Source organism: Astatotilapia calliptera, chromosome 7 (genome assembly GCF_900246225.1).
Source record: "Astatotilapia calliptera chromosome 7, fAstCal1.2, whole genome shotgun sequence".
Taxonomy (NCBI): Eukaryota; Metazoa; Chordata; class Actinopteri; order Cichliformes; family Cichlidae; genus Astatotilapia; species Astatotilapia calliptera.
The window spans coordinates 19,235,891-19,254,565 of NC_039308.1; the positions used below are offsets into that span (position 1 = coordinate 19,235,891).

General features: G+C 39.1%; 1 protein-coding gene across 8 annotated transcripts in view; it reads left to right on the forward strand.

Annotated features, from left to right (window-relative positions):
• Window positions 1–3,745: 3,745 nt before the first annotated feature.
• Window positions 3,746–18,675, forward strand: part of add1 (adducin 1 (alpha)) — a 29,737-nt gene continuing 14,807 nt past the window's right edge. For 2 of the 8 annotated variants that reach the window (XM_026173629.1, XM_026173631.1), the window contains exons 1-4: window positions 13,733–13,938; window positions 16,028–16,236; window positions 16,652–16,814; window positions 16,998–17,149. In XM_026173629.1, the coding sequence (XP_026029414.1) occupies window positions 13,779–13,938; window positions 16,028–16,236; window positions 16,652–16,814; window positions 16,998–17,149 (684 nt within the window). In that variant the 5' untranslated portion in view covers window positions 13,733–13,778. Of the gene's footprint in view, window positions 3,962–13,720; window positions 13,939–16,027; window positions 16,237–16,651; window positions 16,815–16,997; window positions 17,150–18,675 lie in introns of those variants that run through there. The other 6 variants (XM_026173628.1, XM_026173632.1, XM_026173630.1 and 3 more) reach the window with 6 other exon arrangements.

Here is an 18,675-nt window from a genome sequence, read left to right on the forward strand (position 1 = left end):
CTATCGCACCTTACATTTACTGCACATACTCGGATATTGTATTAACAATATTTTATACTGCTAGTAAAAACTTTAATTTAATTTATAACATAAATAAATAAATAAAATTATGTATTAGATGGGTTACTCAGGATATGTTAAATAGGAGATCTGGAATGTTGTTTCTGTTTCTGTTCATTTATTTCTTTCAGGAACCAAAATACATTAATTACATAAAAGGAAAAGATGTAGTGTATCACGTTTAGCTGCCAGGTAATTTCCTTGTGCAGTTCCTGGGCATGTAAAACACATTACAAAAACTCACATTCCCACATATATACACATGCAGACACACAATAACAAAAGATAAACAACTCAAAAATACTAAAATATCTTCTTATTTATTATATTTTAATATGTTTTGATTGATATTTATACAGTGTGCATTGTCACTTCAGTTCCAGCTCCCTACTTTTAAATGCATAGATAGATAGAGCTAGCAGACCTACTCGAACTCAGTCATGAAAAGTAACATTGAGGTACTTGTTTACTTAGGTTTATGTAAATCAGCCCTCCATAAAAATACAAAATCAAAATATTATGTGTAGTATTGTGCTCATGTTTCCAAATGTCATCCACAAACAAATAATCACAGCTGCACTTTTATTATCCTTTTATGAATGTTTCATTTGTTCTTTTTCAGCTTTAAACCATAATAGGCAGCTCCCAAAGGAAGATCATAGTCCGGATGTTTACTATACAGTAATAGGTGACTGATTTGTATATTTTAATGATATTTCATTATACTTTAACAGAGACTGACCTGGCTCAGCAGCCGCGTCTAACTGATGTATGTAACTAATTATATCTGTGGATATTATTTTAAAGTTTCACAGTCTTGCACTGCTTTTCACGTATTGTCTTTATTTTTGTTAACATCCTTGTGAATAGTCCATCTGTAGGTGGGACCACTGGGTTCAAAAGATCACTGCCAGGGTTCAAAAGATCACTGCCAAAGTTCAAAGGTTACACAATATTTTCCTGAAGGAGAAGTGACTTGAAAACACACTGGAAAGGGAAAGACAGACTGACCCTTGTCTTGTTGTGCAGGACAGAGAAGGAGGGAGTGGGGCTTTCCATGGCACCGCAAGCTGAAAACAATACCATCTTTGAGTCAACGACAGATTGCTGCTGCTACAAGATAGAACAGTATCACAGTACACCTCTGTAACTACTTTGTGGGTTCACTGAGCAACAAATGCCAAGAACTTTACCTGCCCAGCTGAGCTGCAGTAAGCCTCTAATGTCCTTTATTGCAAGTCGTTGGTTAGGCTGTACCCTTAAACATGCCAGCGCTTCCAGGCATCTTCTGCTCAACTACAAATTGTTTATTTTCATATCAGCCCCCGGTGATTTGAGAGCTTTGAGCTGAAGGCTGGCTGTAGTTAAAAGGGGACGGCCAGTGCTGCCCTGAAATGAATACGAAAAGCAGCTGGGTTTATCTTCACTCACTCTGTGACATGTGCTTCTAAGAGAAAACAGGTGACCCAGGAGGAGGAATGTATGCTAACTTAAATGTAATGCTGCAGCTCGAGTGATTTGCTATCACTTAAAAGACCTGCATTTTACATCATATTAGATTTACTAATGCTTGTTTTTCTAGGTCTTTCTGAGCTTGTCTGCCTCACCTTGTTTAAATAGACGTCCAAACTTATGTTTGTTAGTGTTAAAAAAAGACCGATATATGGATTAAAGAATCTTATTTTCCTGTTGCTGTTGATAGGAATATCAAATGATTGCATGAAATGAAAAAAGCAAGAGAGTGAGTGTCAGAGCACTAAGTAGATGCACATATACTTACACACACTGGCACACAATAGAGCAGAAAAATTAATAGAGCAAGGTGTAGCTTTCCAGTGTAAGTATATGATCTTCATGCCCAAGCCCTTCAGACACACTGGTTGGATATATTTAGAGTCCCTCGTCGGTGTATCCATGCTACAAGGCAGACCGCAATTATTCCCAACAGTGAAAGGGCCAGTGCTGGTCTGAGATCAGTAAAGAGGAGAGTGCGTGTGTGTGTGTGTGTCAACTGGTACGGGACAGGATTAACGCCACAAGAGTCAGAAGCCAGCTCTGCCAGTGGTCCATTTGCATTGAAAGTAAGCCCAGCAAACTCAGAATGTTTTGCTGGGCTTGTTCTTACATTCAAATGCTAAGTAGTGCAATTCTAAAGAAATTAAGCCGTAAAAAACGTAACCATGTGATCTATAATATCAGTACAAGAGCAGTTGAAGAGCGTGACTGGTACACTTCATGGTGCTGAAATAAAAATGATGATAATAATAACAACATATGGCAGAGAAGTGAGCTTTTCTTGTGACTTTTTTAGTCATCTGGTAAGCAGTCTGTGGGAAATTGGACCCTTGAATGCTGAATTCATGTGTGATTTTATCACAGGCGTGCAGAAGTGAAAGAGGAAAGGAGTTTTTTGGGCTCCTTATTTAGCTGGTCTCTCCTCTGTATTTACTTTTTGTTCTTATTTTCCTTTTCTAATAAGCCATGCACAATGAAACGCATGGTATTTGTTTTACAAAGCCTAGGTACTTCTCTGAATTCAACGCCTAGTTATGAACACCAAAACAACTAAGGCAGCTGATATGTTTGCCTGAGGCAGCAAGGCTACAGTAAGTATGTGGTGCTAGATTATATATGTTTGTGTTCTTTTAATTTTACACTGGACCGCAGTAATAGAAACAGTCATCTGTGCCACACAACAGCACAGTGTCAATTTCAAATCTCATTTAGAAATGTTTCTGAATACCTTGAACACTCTAATGTTATGCCCTACCAGCGCTGCAAACCAGTATTGCTCTGCAGCAGGTGTCTGCCTGAAGTCTGACAAAGCAGTACCATCTAGTGGCAAATAGTGAACATGTCAATATGTTTACATGAACCATTGCCCTCACATCTACTGCCATAGACTGTATAGAAAAAACAGCCTGCTGCAGTTATCCCAAATGAGTTAACTGCGCCCCCTGGCTGCCAGCTTTCCAATGTGTCCGATTGTCGACAGATATACCCTACAATGACTGTTGTTAACCCCACTCCCTGTCAGTGGCCTCCATGGTATCATCATCAAATCAATATGACTGCAAGTTTGCTGATTGCACCAACAGTTTTGTTGGATGCAAAGAATCAAGAGTAACCTTAGCGAACTCCTCTACTTACCTCATGTTTAGCCTACAAGAGATCATCACTACTTAATATATTTGGTGCACTTGAATGAGTTCTGAGAATGAGCAAATGCATGTTTAAATTATGTAATCAAATCACAACATGATCACAAACTTCCACTACTGTTCTAAAAACATGCACCATTTTCAGTATGGGGTTTTTTTTTTGTGCCACTGTTTTTCAAGCACACTCAGAGGAAGTTATGAATGAATATTACCACAAACCATCATTAACCATGATCAGTGAAGCATCCAATGGCACAATCCTGGGAGGTCAAGAGTAGCAAGTGATACAGTGCTGCTCCCAAAATATCTAAGCTGGGACTGAAGTGAGTTACATGACATTTGCAGCATATATTTTAATAAAATTACACTGCAGTGTAGCTGTGAGTAAAGCTGATTAAAAATAAACATTTGCGACAGGTTTCAGGTGCGTACCCTTCGTTTTAATAGGCTTTAAGTTTCAACACTGAAATATAAATCCAGCCATTTCTGCGGGGCGGGCCGATAACTCGCCCTCCAATCAGCGGCTACAATGGGTTAACATGTGCTCCCAGACGACCAATAGCGAGGGACGGACTAGGCCGTTTGCCGCACCCAAGTGAGGATGATGGCGGCTGGGCGGAGCGACGACGCGGGGACGACAAGCGCAGAGAGATAAACCCCACCGTGAGGAAAAATAGCGAAAACCGTTGTCCTGCTTTCACCGTGTTCTGTTTAGATATCACCATTTCATCAAAGAGAGGGTAAGCGGTGATATAATCAACTTGGTTTGCATTTCAGCGACGGTGTTTATCCGTGGCGGCTTCTTCATATCGGTGTCTTTCTCGCTGTGTGTTCAGTGAGGCTCGGCTCTGTTTTGCTAGCATGTTGCCATTGAGCGGGGGAGTCTGCACAGACGCTGCTGTGCACTGTTAAACGACTGTTTCTGCGTTTCACTGTCCTTTATTAAACAATTCACATGGGCTCAGCTGCTCCCCTGGACCCCACACTTTGGTAGTCAGAATGTTTTACACTAAGTATCGTTAGCATTCTTTCCTAGCAGGCCTGTGATGGTGGAGGTGGTATTTTTATTTTATTATTTATTGGCGCAGAGTTACCGTTGCGTTGTAATTTGGACCCCTCTAGCTGTTCGGGTCGATAGGTTTAGTCGGACAGAGGCTCCTCGCCGTGCAGGTCTTACTCTAGTCTGGGTGTGTTTCCAAAGAGTGGGGGAGAAATTTGGGTTCTTTCCAGCTGTGTGTGTGTGCTGGTGATGGAGCAGTTTCCTGTGCTAGGTCAGACAGCTTTATGTCCTGCATGATAATATGGGCTCGCACACACTTTTAAATAATAAACAGGGTTTTCAAAAGAGAGCAAGAGAAACGCGTGGAATAATGCATTCTGTCAAATGGAAAGCTTGAAATGTATAGTACAGAAATGAGGGCTAGCTGAAAGCCTAAAAGTGTTATGGCTTGATGTGCATGGCATCTGGAGTGGGTACCACACCACATAGATTTTTGTTGTTGTTGTTGTTGTTTTAAATATATCCTTAAAGGATAAATTTCATTTATTAGTGTGGCTTATACAACTGTAAATTGATCACCTTTTGATAACGTGGTGTTGCTCACAAAAAGGTTTGTCATATTTGTGCACTAAAACAATGATAGAAAATATCTACTTGTAGCCTTAAATGTTCACCTTGAATAAGGATGATTGAAAGATGGTCAATCTCAATACAGTTGCTCATTTGTTTTGAGGCCCATGCTTTCGAACAGAGCCCCTAAGCTGTGGCTGTGTCTGGCTTGTTTATAAAGTCTGCTGGGAAGTCCCTTCCCCCACTTTGTACTGTATGAGGATTATCAGAGCCAAACTGCCAAGATAAATTGTCTGTGAGTGTATGTGTTGAGGCACGGTAACTCCCTGGATTTGGTAACTCTGCCAGAATGAGCGAAACTCCCAGAGGATGGTGTTTAGCTTCGTCAGTCTGCTGCCACCCTCGATACACACTGAACTACTTCACATACACACTTACTGTGTTTAACTCCCACTCCCCACACCTACACGCTTGACTTCAGTGCAGCTGAAAATGTGTTCCTCATTTTAGCTCCCTTCTCGCCGTTTCACTTTTTCCTTCCTTCCTCTCCATATGTGATCAGTTATAGCAGCATCTCAGGTGGTAGTGGCAGATGTGAAAATGGTCATTGGTGAACTTTAATTTGCACCATAGAGGTCACCAAAGATCATGTCAATTTGATGCAGCTGTGTTTAGGTTGCATATTTAGCTGGCAGATACATGCATACAGAATAGCATAGGCCTTAGTGTAATGCTAGGGAAGCTGCACAGGGAGGAGTGTGTTGTTTCAGAGAATGGTCTTCCACCACCCTGTCCCATGTGACATACGACAGGCAGATGAATCTTGAACTGCATTTTCACAGTAGGGTTAAAAAGTGTCTCACCTTGTCATGGCAGTTACAAAAGATATCGTTTCCATACTCATCGACCCACTGAGGGTGATGCAGTTAATGTAGCACACAGTAAATATAGCACTACCAGCCTGCTGAAACACTCCCTGTGAGGCACAGATGGAACGTCGGAGCCGTGTTGGCTGGGATGCATCACTGCACAAATGAAAGAGGGAGAGTTTAGTGCCCACTTTTACAGCCTATACCAGTGAGAGAGCAACAAATTATAATGTCTTAGATGCCAGCAAAGAAATTTCAGTTTAATTTAAATATAAGTTTCGGCTGCAGTTAATCTGTTTTTGCAACACAGTGTAACTCCCGCCTTGTTTGTAGTGTGTGCATTTAACAAAAAATATAAATGTAAAAAATGCTTGATGCTTAAGGGGTCGACGTTGGCCAAGCTGTGCTTGGAGTACCCTGGGATCTAAGCAGACTCCTTGCTGCATGTCGATTCTGTGGTTTTGTTTGTTTGTTTGTTTTGTTTTTTCCCCCTCTCACATTTCCTGCGATTCGCTTCAACCGCATGATCAAGAAATGCAAAGTTTTTTAAAAAGCCCCAAAAAAATGGACCAAAAAAAAGTTGTCTCATTTTGAAAAATAAGATTTCAAGATTTCACTTAGCTTTGACTCTTAAGTCCTATGTTTGAATATGAAATGGAAAAAAGGAATTACTTGTTTAAATTAAGGCTGCCACGATTAGTCGATTAGTCACGATTACGTCGACTATCAAAATCGTCGACGACTGATTTAATAGTCGACGCGTCGTTTGAAGCTTTGTAAGATCCCAAAAGACGCAGGAATAAGTAGTAGGATTTAAGAGTGTAATAACGGACTGAAATAGAAGATTGCAGCACTGCATGTACAAGGATGCCAGCTGCCGTTAAACCCCGAAGAAGAAGAAACTGTGTCCCAGAATTCATAGCGCAGCCCAGCTCAGTTTCCAACAATGGCGGCAGCTACTTAGTTTTGATATTACTCTTATTATTCTTTCTGGGTCACAAAATAAACGTTTAACATATTTTCAGGTGAGAATGTAGCTGTGTAAACCTCAAATATCTGCTCAGTTTATCAGGACACCACATATTTTCAAAAGCGCTCTGACGTTTTCGGAGACGTCTGTTACCCACTAGCTCGATAGTTAGCTGAGGGCAAGGCTCACTGGAGCCCGTGAGAGCACCGGACTCCCAGCAAATCGTTTTCAAACCCACCGCCGTCTTTCGCTACTCAGGTTAAACATATATAAGTCACTTAGATAACTTAAAAATGTTATTGTTTGGCTTTTTTTTTTTTTTTTAGTATTTTATTTGTTCCTGAGTAAATCGGTTTGGCTGAGACTAAAGTTATCGTTTTTACACAGCTGAATAAACATCAAGCAGACAACTGATTATCAGAAGTGTGAGATGCTCGAGAATTTACTCCGGTGTCCTGTTATATTTTAGATAGCAAGGAGTTTATTAAACTTCACCGAAACAATCTGCAAATTTCATTAAAATTTAATAAACTATCATCTTGTCTTTATTTTTAGTTACCACATACCTTAAACACTTAAAGCTGTAAGCTAATGATAGTTATATAAGAGCAGATGTTGCTGGTGCAATAAGCTGTACGTTTTACGTCCAATGGATGATGATCTGATTAGTTGACTAATCGCAAAAATAATCGGTGACTAGTCGACTATCAAAATAATCGTTTGTGGCAGCCCTAGTTTAAATGCCCCCTCCTCTTTTTTTGACATTATTTCTGATCAAGGAAAAAAATAGTATTAATGTAAATTAATGTCAATAGCCTTGTTTACATGGGCACAAGCAACCTCATTAAAAGCCTGTCTGCATTAAAAAGAAGTGTAAACATGCCAATTTGAAGATTGTTATGTGATCATGCTCCTTTAAGGTGATTAAAATTTCCAATTGTTAATCGGTTTGATCTGTATGTAAATAGTTCTTCCAGTGTTCAGGGTGAAATTATTCTTGCTCTACATGTCTGTTACATCAACACAACAAAAACAAGTTGAAGGTCTGTTCAAAAAGGAAAAATAACACAAACTTCACAAATGTTAGAGAGGGGAGAAGCTGAAATCTGTGACATGCGGCGTTTGTTTACATTGGAAAAGACAACTGCTTCTACTGTTTTCCAGAAAGTTAGACTATTCTGCGCTTGTCAAATGCTTGGATGTGTGTAAATGCAGGTAATGGTCAGATCACTTGGTTTAGTTTCTATGTAAACAATGACGTTATATTACAGGTTTTAATTAGATTTACATTTTGCACGTGTAAACATGGCTAATGAGAGCAGCATTGTGTATTTGATTTGCTGCCTCTTGATTTTAACACGTTAGCTTGTTTAATTTAATGAGAATGAAATAGTCTCTAAAAGTGCTGGTAGATTGCTTTGTTGATACAGCTTCTTTAATTTTCAGTGGAGTGCACAAAACAAGACAAGACAACATGCACTGGGCAGAGCTGGAATGACACCTAATGCATTCTTTCTGGTAATAGCAGCTAGAGATGACGCTTTCACACACGCAGAAATACAAGAGTTACTATTGGATTCTTTATTCCCAGTGATGATAGGCATCCAGCTTGGAGATATAAGGAGTTATTGTCTCAGAGCATCTGTCAAATGGCTGAAAACAGATAAAAAGTAGTAATGGTCTTTCTGTTTCTATGTTTGTTTGTTTTTCTTTTCCTGCCCCTGAACAAATCTTTTCAGTCTCTCATTTGATTGGCATATTTTTGGACACAACAAAATAGATCTTTTAGTCTTAGCTTAGTCATGTGGAAAAGATGGTTTTAGTCCAAGCTTCCGTCTCTCAAAAGTAAATTATGATAACACTGAAGTGTGCACGAACACACTGAGTGGTTGGGAGTTTTTATTAAGAGCCGGGCGCACAGAGATGAGAAAGCCCGGGGCTGGTCTTCATGTGCCACCTCGTCTGTGTTTTTGTTTTTCTGCCCATCATTGTCTCATCAGTCTCTGGAGTATGGAAACATCTGTATCGGGTGTTGTCAAAAGAGTTCAAAACATCAGTCACCAAGAGAGAATGTGGTTATTTGCTTAGTACAACAGCTTATTGTTTATCTTCCTGTTTAAGGGTAAAAATGTATATTGTAGAAGGTCGTGACTAGGATTGATTGATTGATTGATTGATTGAATCTTTATTTTGAACATGTTGAAAAAGTATAAAAAAAATAGAATTAAAAGAGACAAATGAACAAAGCAAACAAAAGGAAAACGAGCAACCACAACTCCAAATAACATCCATGTTCAAAAAGGAGCAGGAAGAAGCATAAGCTTATTTAATCCCACCCCTTTTCCACTATCTAGTATCAATAGACTACAGAAATACCTCCTTGCAATTACATTATATGTTATGTGTAATTTTTTTTTTTTTTTTTTTTTTTTTAGGATCTGGAGTATTTTGTTGTGATACTTTAAAACTGTGGACAGACTGTCACTTTCAGTCTGTATCAGGCTATTGGTAGTTACTGGTGAAAGTTCTGTAGCATGGCTCTTTTTTGGCAGGATAAGATTTTATAGGACATTAATTTGTCAGGTGTGCCATTAGTTCGGTAAATATATTGCCCTGATCCCTACCTTATTTATCTAAAATTTTGTGCTTATTTTTATTAAGTAATTTGCAGGGTTTTCTAAGGTTTATTTGTTTGGCGTATATTGAATCAAATGCTGTTTAAAAAAAATCACACTTTCCTCAGTCAGTGTGAAACCAAATGTGCTCTTTTATCAGCTTTAGCACCCTGTTAAAAGAGAGACCTCAAACAAGGGGATTTTGCCATTACTGCAGTTGGCGATAAGGGAGTCTGACACTGTTCATCAGCTAGAGCTTGCCTGAGAGCAGAGTTTCTTAGTCTTCAGTTCTGTTTCTGATTGCCTTTGCTGCAGGCTGGGGTTAACATAGTTGTTGTCTCTCCAGTATGCAGTATCAAAAGATCATTATTCACATCTCCACCCCACAGCTAGTCTTGTAGCAGCTAATACATTTTTACACAAACCTCTGTGTCCCTTATTTTTAGTTAAGGCGGAGAACACACTGCTGAGATGAAGTGATGATAGTAAAGGTAGCTATAAAGTCCCCGGCATTTGCAGGGTAGTCTTTAAACACTCCCTGAGCTCTATTCAGCAACTACAGAGCACTTTCCAATACGGATTTTCCAGTGGGTGTGGTTACAAAAGCCAAAATGTCCTATTTAATCCATTACTGCATGATTGATGATATTAACTTTGCTTCCAAAATAATTCCTGTAAGATTAAATTATAACAACCAGGATAGACATATTTACCTCTCAGCCTTGTTGTCACCTGGGAGGGTGAGTGGGTGAATGGCTTGGACACCTAAATGCACTGAAATAACTTGAAAATGAGGCAACATAGGAGCTTGAAATTGACATTATAGGTGCATCTACTAAAAATCCTGGACTACTTCAGACTAAGAAACCAAGAGCAAAAGCAACCGGATATACTGCTATCATACTCTAAATGGCACCATAGTGGAAGTGGAATTCTTTTCTTGTAGTCTTGTGGTCTGATAGCGAATGGCCAAACTAGTTAAATGAGTGGCACATTAATTCCAAGTCGTGCTTTCTGACACTGACTGCCTTGGAGTGTGATGTTGGCCCACAGCTGTTCTTACATAACAGCAATCTTTATAGGCTGTCCTGTGTTTCCATGGTGATGTGTTTGGTTTCCAAGGCAACTGTACTCCTAACAGGAGCTGAGGCCAGCTGAACACATGCATCTACATTTCTTAGGAGAAAGGAGGAAAGGGCCTGGTGAAATGGCAAACTTTCTGTGTCTGATGATGTTTTGCTTACTCTGTCCACAAGGAATAAACGCTTTTGAGATCTGATCATTTGTCACTTGTAAACAGCAGAAAAGAGTTGCACTGAATATGCTCCTGCTGGAATTTGCAGTGTCTGCTGTTTAACAGCTGGAGGGACTCTGTTGATGTTTGAAGTGAGGCTGAGTGGAGTAAGAAATTATGTATCAAATGCTTTTGAGATAGCAGTGAAAGTGACCTTATTCAGTGCTGTTTGAGGGTTTTGTTAAATGCATAAAATTAAATGTTCCTTTTGACCTTTCTGTGCTTTGTTTACGCAGGTATGGCAGTGGATTTGAAAGCTAGCAGATTATTGTGTACCCTTTGTCTTATTTCTCTCACAGCTCTCCTTCTCTCATCTGCCTCTATGTGGTTTGAATATAATTTAAGAGATACATGGTTCCACCTGAATTTGCAGCACTAAGCAGAACTTTTAGCATTGTGCATTGCCGGTTTGGATTCTAGGGTGATGGCAGCTTTAAATGAAAGGATCCTATTACAGTGTTCCTGCAGTCCTTTAGTCCGCAGAGTTGGCTCAATGTGAACAAGATTTAGGATTCCAATCAGACCTAAATGTTGTTTTCATGGTTTTACTATATTAACTTTGCCTCAAAGAACCTTATTAATTATTAGTATCTCCAAAACATTTTTTTTTTTAAATCAAAAAACCTATCAGTACTTGTCTGATTAGAAACTTCAACACAAGCACAAATTTCTTCATTGCCACCGAGTGCTAATGGACTGAAAAAGATGCAGAGTTAAAGCTTTTATAAACAGTCTCAATTTTGATATTGATTCTAGGGCATTAAGCTCAAATGGATAATGCTGATATGTTGCTGACTTGCGATAAAATGCTGTGGGCCATTAGTGTCAATAATATCTGTAGGTTCTTTTTTTTTTTTCCCTAACCAAAGTAAGTCACAAAAGTCCAGTTTCATCAAACGCGGTTTATTTATGCACTTATTCTGTGAAATATCATATAAACATTTTGCAGTCTTACAATTCACGCGGTTTCAGATTGTGAAAATGCTGGCAAACTTTCTCCACTTCTCAGATGGCTCTAAATTGGTGTGTTTTACACTCAGCATGAAAAGGTATATTTCTGTATTGTGGTGTTGATTTTTCTGCGTTTCTTGACTGTGGGTACAATTTCTTTGCCTCATTGCCATTAACAGTTAACACCATCAACAGGAAATGTAACGTGGCTTTTCCGCAAATTAAATCAAAGTGAAAAAGATGTGACTAACTGTCTGGAAGCATTGAGACCTTTTTCTGGTAACCCACTCTGACATGGGTCAGTGTTTGAAGAACTGCAGACACTGCAGTGTTGTCAGATAGCTTTGGTATGTGTTAGTCTCAACTCTGCCTGTAGCTATTATGTATAAAGTGAAATGATTGTACAGTGATTTTAAAAAGTTTATGATGTATGAATAGCTTACTCTAGAAGAGGTCACTGCCTTGCAACAGCATGTAACAGCTGTTTTGGACGCTAAGTGATGCAAATTGTCTTTCTTAGCCTGATTTAATTAATTTGGCACATGGGCATCAGGGCAGCTGGTGTGGTGCTGCAACTTCAGCAGAGGCGATTGTGATGGTTTTTGAAAGTTCAGCAATATCTGCCCACCTTCAAACCACAGCTTTGCTCGATCATCAGAGCTGCTTCCAAATGTTACTGTTTGCTCAGCATTGGTAGGATTTTACTCGTGATATGTAAACAGTCAGTTTTTTAGGTGGGGGATCAGTGAGGAGTGAAAGAAGAATGTTGATACTGATAAGTGAAAAAGGATTGGCCCGATTGGTTAGTCTGATAATTGCATGATCCCTGCATACATGCATAAAATACTTACACTTATTGCACCTTTTTAAAGAGCATTCTTTGGGTTTTAAGTTGTCGTTCTGGATGTTTTGCACATCACACTAGAGCCAAAATGATTATCACTATTTTTTTTTAATCTGTATTGAGATTCTGATTATTCATTTTTAGTGACAAAAATGTTTTTATTACACTTTCGTGTGAACATAACAGTGCTTTAACATCCATGTTGTGCTACATTGCAGCTAATGTACAGATTTTTAGCATAAAGATAAAATTTGTCCTCCTCGTTCATGTAAATTCAGTGAATTTCTCAGAAGAAAATTTGTAAATAATGAATCAAGTTTCACCAAAACGTAACACTAACTGAAATACATTTACATTGAGCTACAATCCTGGTAATTAAAACATTTTTGCAGACAATGAGGTCCACTTGACCTACGTGCCTCTCCTAGAGGCAAAATATAAAGTCTTTAATTCGTGTTGCTTTGCAGTGCAACAACAGCTCTTCAGCACTCTATGATTTCCTCTTGGTTAACATCACTAAAATTATTTCCTAACAATGGATGGTGATGTTCACCTTTGACTTTGGTTATCTGTCTATCTGTAGTATTACTTATCCATACTAGTCCAGGAAACTTGCACCGTGCTGGGAACAGCTGTGATCGGCTCGTGGAGGCATTAACTTGGCGCTGATTTAGGTATCGCTTGATTTGCTGTTACTTGGTGACTTCAAAAACTTCATTTAATTATTGGAAGCGAAAATTGGGATGGATATTAAAATGTGATTAATTGTGCAGCTCTCCATCAAACTAAATATAGTCGATTTTTTTCATATTTTTAAGCAGCGTGACAAAAGCTGCCACTGCTTCAGTTTTTAAAATGATTGATTTGCCCCTTCATGTACTGAGGATCCGTCATTAACACCTTTTAGCTTCACATGACACATTAATGGCTGAAGAGCAGAAAGCTTTGTACTATGACCTGTAAAAGTTGCTTTTCTAGTCCTATTGAGGCTCTATGTGATTGGCATATATTTCAGTGACTTCATTCATAATGATTCATCAGGTTGAGATCTTCCATGATTTGTGGCAGATGGCTTAAATATATGTGCAAAAGTACACAATCAAAGCAGTGCTGCTGACAAATTTTATTAAATATGTAACATTTTATGCTGTACATTTAAAAAATAAAGTATATTTTGTTGATAGAGATTGACCAACAACATGGAAAAAAATTACTATTTGGAGATTCCCTTGCATCATTAATAGGCCAGGGACAGAGGATCTCTCTCCCTAATGAGTGTCTGGCACCAGATCTCAGTGCTCTGTATTCCTCTGTCAATAACTCACGCCCTAGTTACATGACTGAATCAAAACTGAGTTTTTTTCCTGAATGGTTTCAAAGAGTATGCAGCCTCGCTGTCTTTTCTCATTCTCTTATTTCTTAATTGCACTTTAAGTTGGTTTTTATGACAAAAGGAAAGCAACAGATAGGAAAACAAAAGGTGAAGAACATAAAAGTGCTTGATTTTAGGAAATTGGGGACGAATGCCATTGCAAAGATAGCCATGTCAACCTCAGCTGTCTCCTCTTTGGACAGAGTCTGGAGTTTCCTTACACGTGGAAGACGTAAGGATTATTTTGTTTCAAGTATTTACATTTTCATTATTTTGCTCAATGAGTAATACTAAAAATGATGACAATTCTATACACTAACCTTTTTGATAGAATGCACAAAATGTAGGAAATGCATGTTTAGTTTGAATGTAATTGGTAAATTGAATTTAAACACATTTATCTTAAAATAAGGGTCTTTTTTTTTTTAAACATAATGCTAAATAAAAGCAAATGTATAAAAGTGCAATTAAAAGATGGAACCAAGCAGTAAAAGCAACAGTTACTTTGTATCTCGGCACTGCTGGAGTGAGAGGTCTGCCAAAAGCCTTTAATTGAAATGCATAGGGGACAACAAATGGCACTAAAGTTGGACATCCCATAAGCATTAGGAGGTAAATCAATTGACCAGCCAAACTAGTGCTGCTAAATGTAACTGCTATCTTTAATGGGTCTCAGACTTTTGTGATGTGCTTTACTGTGTTTAAGTGACATGTTTACTGATATTAGATTTTAAATATTAGATTTACAATAATTACTTTGATATGATACACACCTGTTATCATACTTAATAAAGACACTTTAATAAAGAGACGGTGCATGTTTAGGACTTATCTTTGGTCTCTGTCAGTGGTCTTTAATTATTATATTGTTGGTCTGACTATACCACACATGAAGGTATTACAACCTGCCTATCTGTTGTACAGATTAAGTTTGTCCAATTTTTTTTACTTAATAAAGTATTGTTGATGTAGAATTTGCAAAACGGGAAACCAAGTCCTGATTTAAATTCGTGACCTCAGATCTGTGGAAATATTGGTGTTATTGATGTGGAAAATCTCAGAACACCAATAAAAGCGGACAGGAAGAGAAAAAAGAGGGTCCGTCAGCTCCCTCTGTGATGCTGGATGCTTTGAGTTCAGTATGCTGTTGTCATGGCACTTTTGGCTCAACAATTTGTATTGATTTGAACTAATGGGCTGGCTCAGACACACACACACACACACACACACACACACACACACACACACACACGCTTCCTCATGAGTTTGTCTGTGCCCTTCAGAGTCAGCACTTGAGTACTTTGTCCAGTGACAGACAGCTGCAAACTATTTATCCTTACAAGCACTCAGCCAGGAGGATCAACTTGGATCTACTATAAATCTGGCTTCATGTCTGCAGATCTCTCACTATTGTTGTTGTCAGTTTATAGTTTTATAGCAGCTGCTTTAGGTAATATGCAAAGCTGTAAGAAGTAACTGTTAGAATTAGCGGGCTATATGCTATAAGTCATGTCAACAACATAACAGAACATGCACTGTTATAGCTCACATGACTGAGCAGGGAAACCCATACACTGTAAGGCTATAGCAGAGGCCTGATTTTGAGTTCGCCTCAAGGTCATTTACTGCTCATCTTCCCCTTGTTTGTTCTCCCAGCTTTTGACTTTGCATCACTGTCCTATCTAAATGAAGAAAAAAAAAAAGTAAATATCTATCACAAAGATTATGAAATAACAAGATACAGCTGGCTGTATTTTCAGTTTCTTTTATTTCCTTTGGCCAGAGTTGACAGTGGAGTGCTGTTGTGATTTCAGGAAACACATTGTGGAAATCAATGATAACCTCTATGTGGTCACATGACCAAGGCAGGATGTAAGGGCGGTATGGTTTGCATGATTGGCTTTCTGGTTTAATGATGGGTGATTCTCCTTTCCTCTTTTACAACAGGAAACTTCCTTAAGTTAAAGCACTTTGTAACCAAGCTTCAAATACAGATGGTGTTGACTGTTATGATGGAAATCTATATACTGTATGTCAGACAGTACATAGGTGTGCCATCAAAACACACACAGAAAGTACTAATTTTGATTTATATTCTAGTAAAAGGATAACCACTTAAAACATGAATTGCTTTCAAATTATATGTTTAGCAGTTTTTGAATTAGTGTTAAATTGAACAATTTCTTTCTCATTTTACAGACTACATTATGACCGTAAGAGCTACATTAAGCCTACCACACAAACCCACTTAAGAAATGTACAATGTTACTATTTGTTTTACTCTATTAGATGTTTAACAGTAGTCTCTGACACGGTTACAGGAGGCCAGCCCAGGATGAACGGCGAGTCAGGTGCCGGGGTGGTGACAGCCCCCCCTCCCACCACAGCCCCCCACAAGGAGCGATATTTTGACCGGGTAGATGAGAGCAGTCCAGAGTACCAGAGGGAGAGGAACATGGCACCGGACCTGCGACAGGACTTCAACATGATGGAGCAGAGGAAGAGAGTCTCCATGATCCTACAGAGCCCCGTCAGTAGGACGTATTCATTAATTCTGCTTGTTCATGTTGTTTGGTTTTCATGGATCAGAGTCAGGTCATGGTTCATATGTTCAGAAATCTCTTGATTCGTTGATTCGTCAGCAGAATGCCCAGGACAGTGAAAAAATTTGTTCAGAGGTCGATTATATGCATGAAAAGCACTGATGTGTAAGTTTTTACTGTGCAGAGAGAAGCTGAAGAAGTTGCCCTTTCATACAGGCTCAGTTTTATGCATTTTTGAATCTAATTAATATTAGATCTGTGTAGATCCGTGGTTATTTCTGCCTTTAGGATTTGCCCTGTTTCTGAAAGTTACTCTTACCACCCTTTAAAATTCAAAGTTGATCATTTGTTCGTTTTGTTGTTTTTTGTTTGTTTGTCGTGTCTGTGTCAACGGCCCTCCAGGCCTTTTGCGAGGAGCTAGAGACGATGATCCAGGATCAGCTGAAGAAGGGAAAGACGCCCACAAGCCTATTGGCTCTGCAGCAGATCGCAGATTTCATGACCACCAGTATGCCTTCCATGTACCCTGCAGCACCACAAGGAGGCATGGCGGCACTCAATATGAGTAAGCAGAGAAGAGAATGGCTGTGTGTGACTTCTTGACCTCAGCCCTGCTGTGTCTGTGCTCACAATGAGTAATGCAGAGCATGCCAGAGTTGATTTCAGCACAAAGACTCTAGTCAGATTTCAGTGGCAGAACCCATCTAATTGTTGTATGTGAGATTGCCTTTTCTTTCTTTCTTCACAGGTTTGGGAATGGTGACTCCAGTCAATGATCTGCGTGGCTCTGACTCCATCTCCTACGACAAGGGCGAGAAGCTGCTGCGCTGCAAGTTGGCTGCCTTTTATCGGCTGGCTGACTTGTTTGGCTGGTCTGAGCTCATCTACAACCACCTCACAGTACGTTCATTCATTCCATAATAAAACGTCAGGTTGATATTTTGACACAGCTTTTAGTATGCCCATGCAGTCTGAGTCTGATGCATTGCTGCATTTTAGAAGCAAGTCTTGTAACTGTACAATGATCCTGGGATGATTCTGGGTGGTTATTTTTAAGCCCCTTTTTAAATCAAGGATAGAGTTTCAATTTCAATGGTAACTGGGATGTGTGTACAATCACCAGTCGAAACAAATAAGACTTTCAAAAGTTTGACTGTGTCACAAAATAAGGTGTAAAACATATTTTTCCTGCAGTTGACACTTCCACTGCCCATAATTTCATAAAACGATGGCTTCAGTGAAGGCTTAATTCAGAGTGCTAACCTAAACAGGTCTCTTTACACCCAAAGAGACCACTGAACAAATACTATGTTTGTTCACATTATTGTCCAATAAGCAAAGAAGTAAAAAGCCCTACATCTTTTACTGTGATAATCAGCAGAGAGACATCCCAAAGATCTTCTAGAATCAACTCTCACAACTCGTTACCTATACAGGGAGTTACTTGAAAGCATTATCTAAATAGCTTTAATGTTAGTGGTCAGCAGAATGTATAACTGAAAATATACTCTGTTCTAGGGCTGCACGATTAATCGTTAGAAAATCGTGATCTCGATTCATACTTATGTGCGATCTCATTTCCAAATGACAACGATTAAAAAAAGAAAAAAAGACGACAATTGTACCGCATTTTGATCCGGGACGTAATCTGCATGAAAACAAGCGCTCACTCTTCCTGCTCAACAAATGACAAGGGCGGAGCCTTATACCACGTGATACAGAAGCTGTGCCGTGTGATGCTAAAATTAGCAGGGAAAAAACAACGGAGAACACGTCAGGGATGACGAGAAAGTGACAGGAGAAAATCCGTCCCGGTCAACCACCCAAACATCAATAACGGGAACCTTATACAGCGCTTCCCTATACCCGTCGAACTCCTGCAGGCACAAAGAAATTACGGAGGCTATTACTTATCACCTGACCAAAGATATGGCTCCCATCAACACTGTGCAAAACAAGGGATTTAGGAAAATGATCAACACCCTAGACAAACGCTACACAGTCCCAACCCGCAACTATTTTTCTATTGTTGCACTACCTGCTCTATACACGCAGCGTCGAGCAACGGTGGAGACGGAATTTCAAGCAGTACAACATTTTGCGGCAACAACAAAGTGTGAGACATTTGTTGTTTTTATGTTTTTTTATTGTTTTTATGTTCAGTCTCAACTGTTACGAAGTTGATGTGCAGTTAATAAGTGCAATAAATATTTATACTGGAAAAGAAAATCGTGAGAGAATCGTGATCTCAATTCTAAGCCAAAAAATCGTGATTCTCATTTTATGCAAAATCGTGCAGCCCTACTCTGAACAGTGCACTAATCTGCACAGTAACTCCAGTTTTTGTTTTTTTCCTCCACCACTTTTGGCTATTTGTAAATTTCTGCCATAGAAATTTACTTCTGTTCAGGATTCTGTGAGTGTTG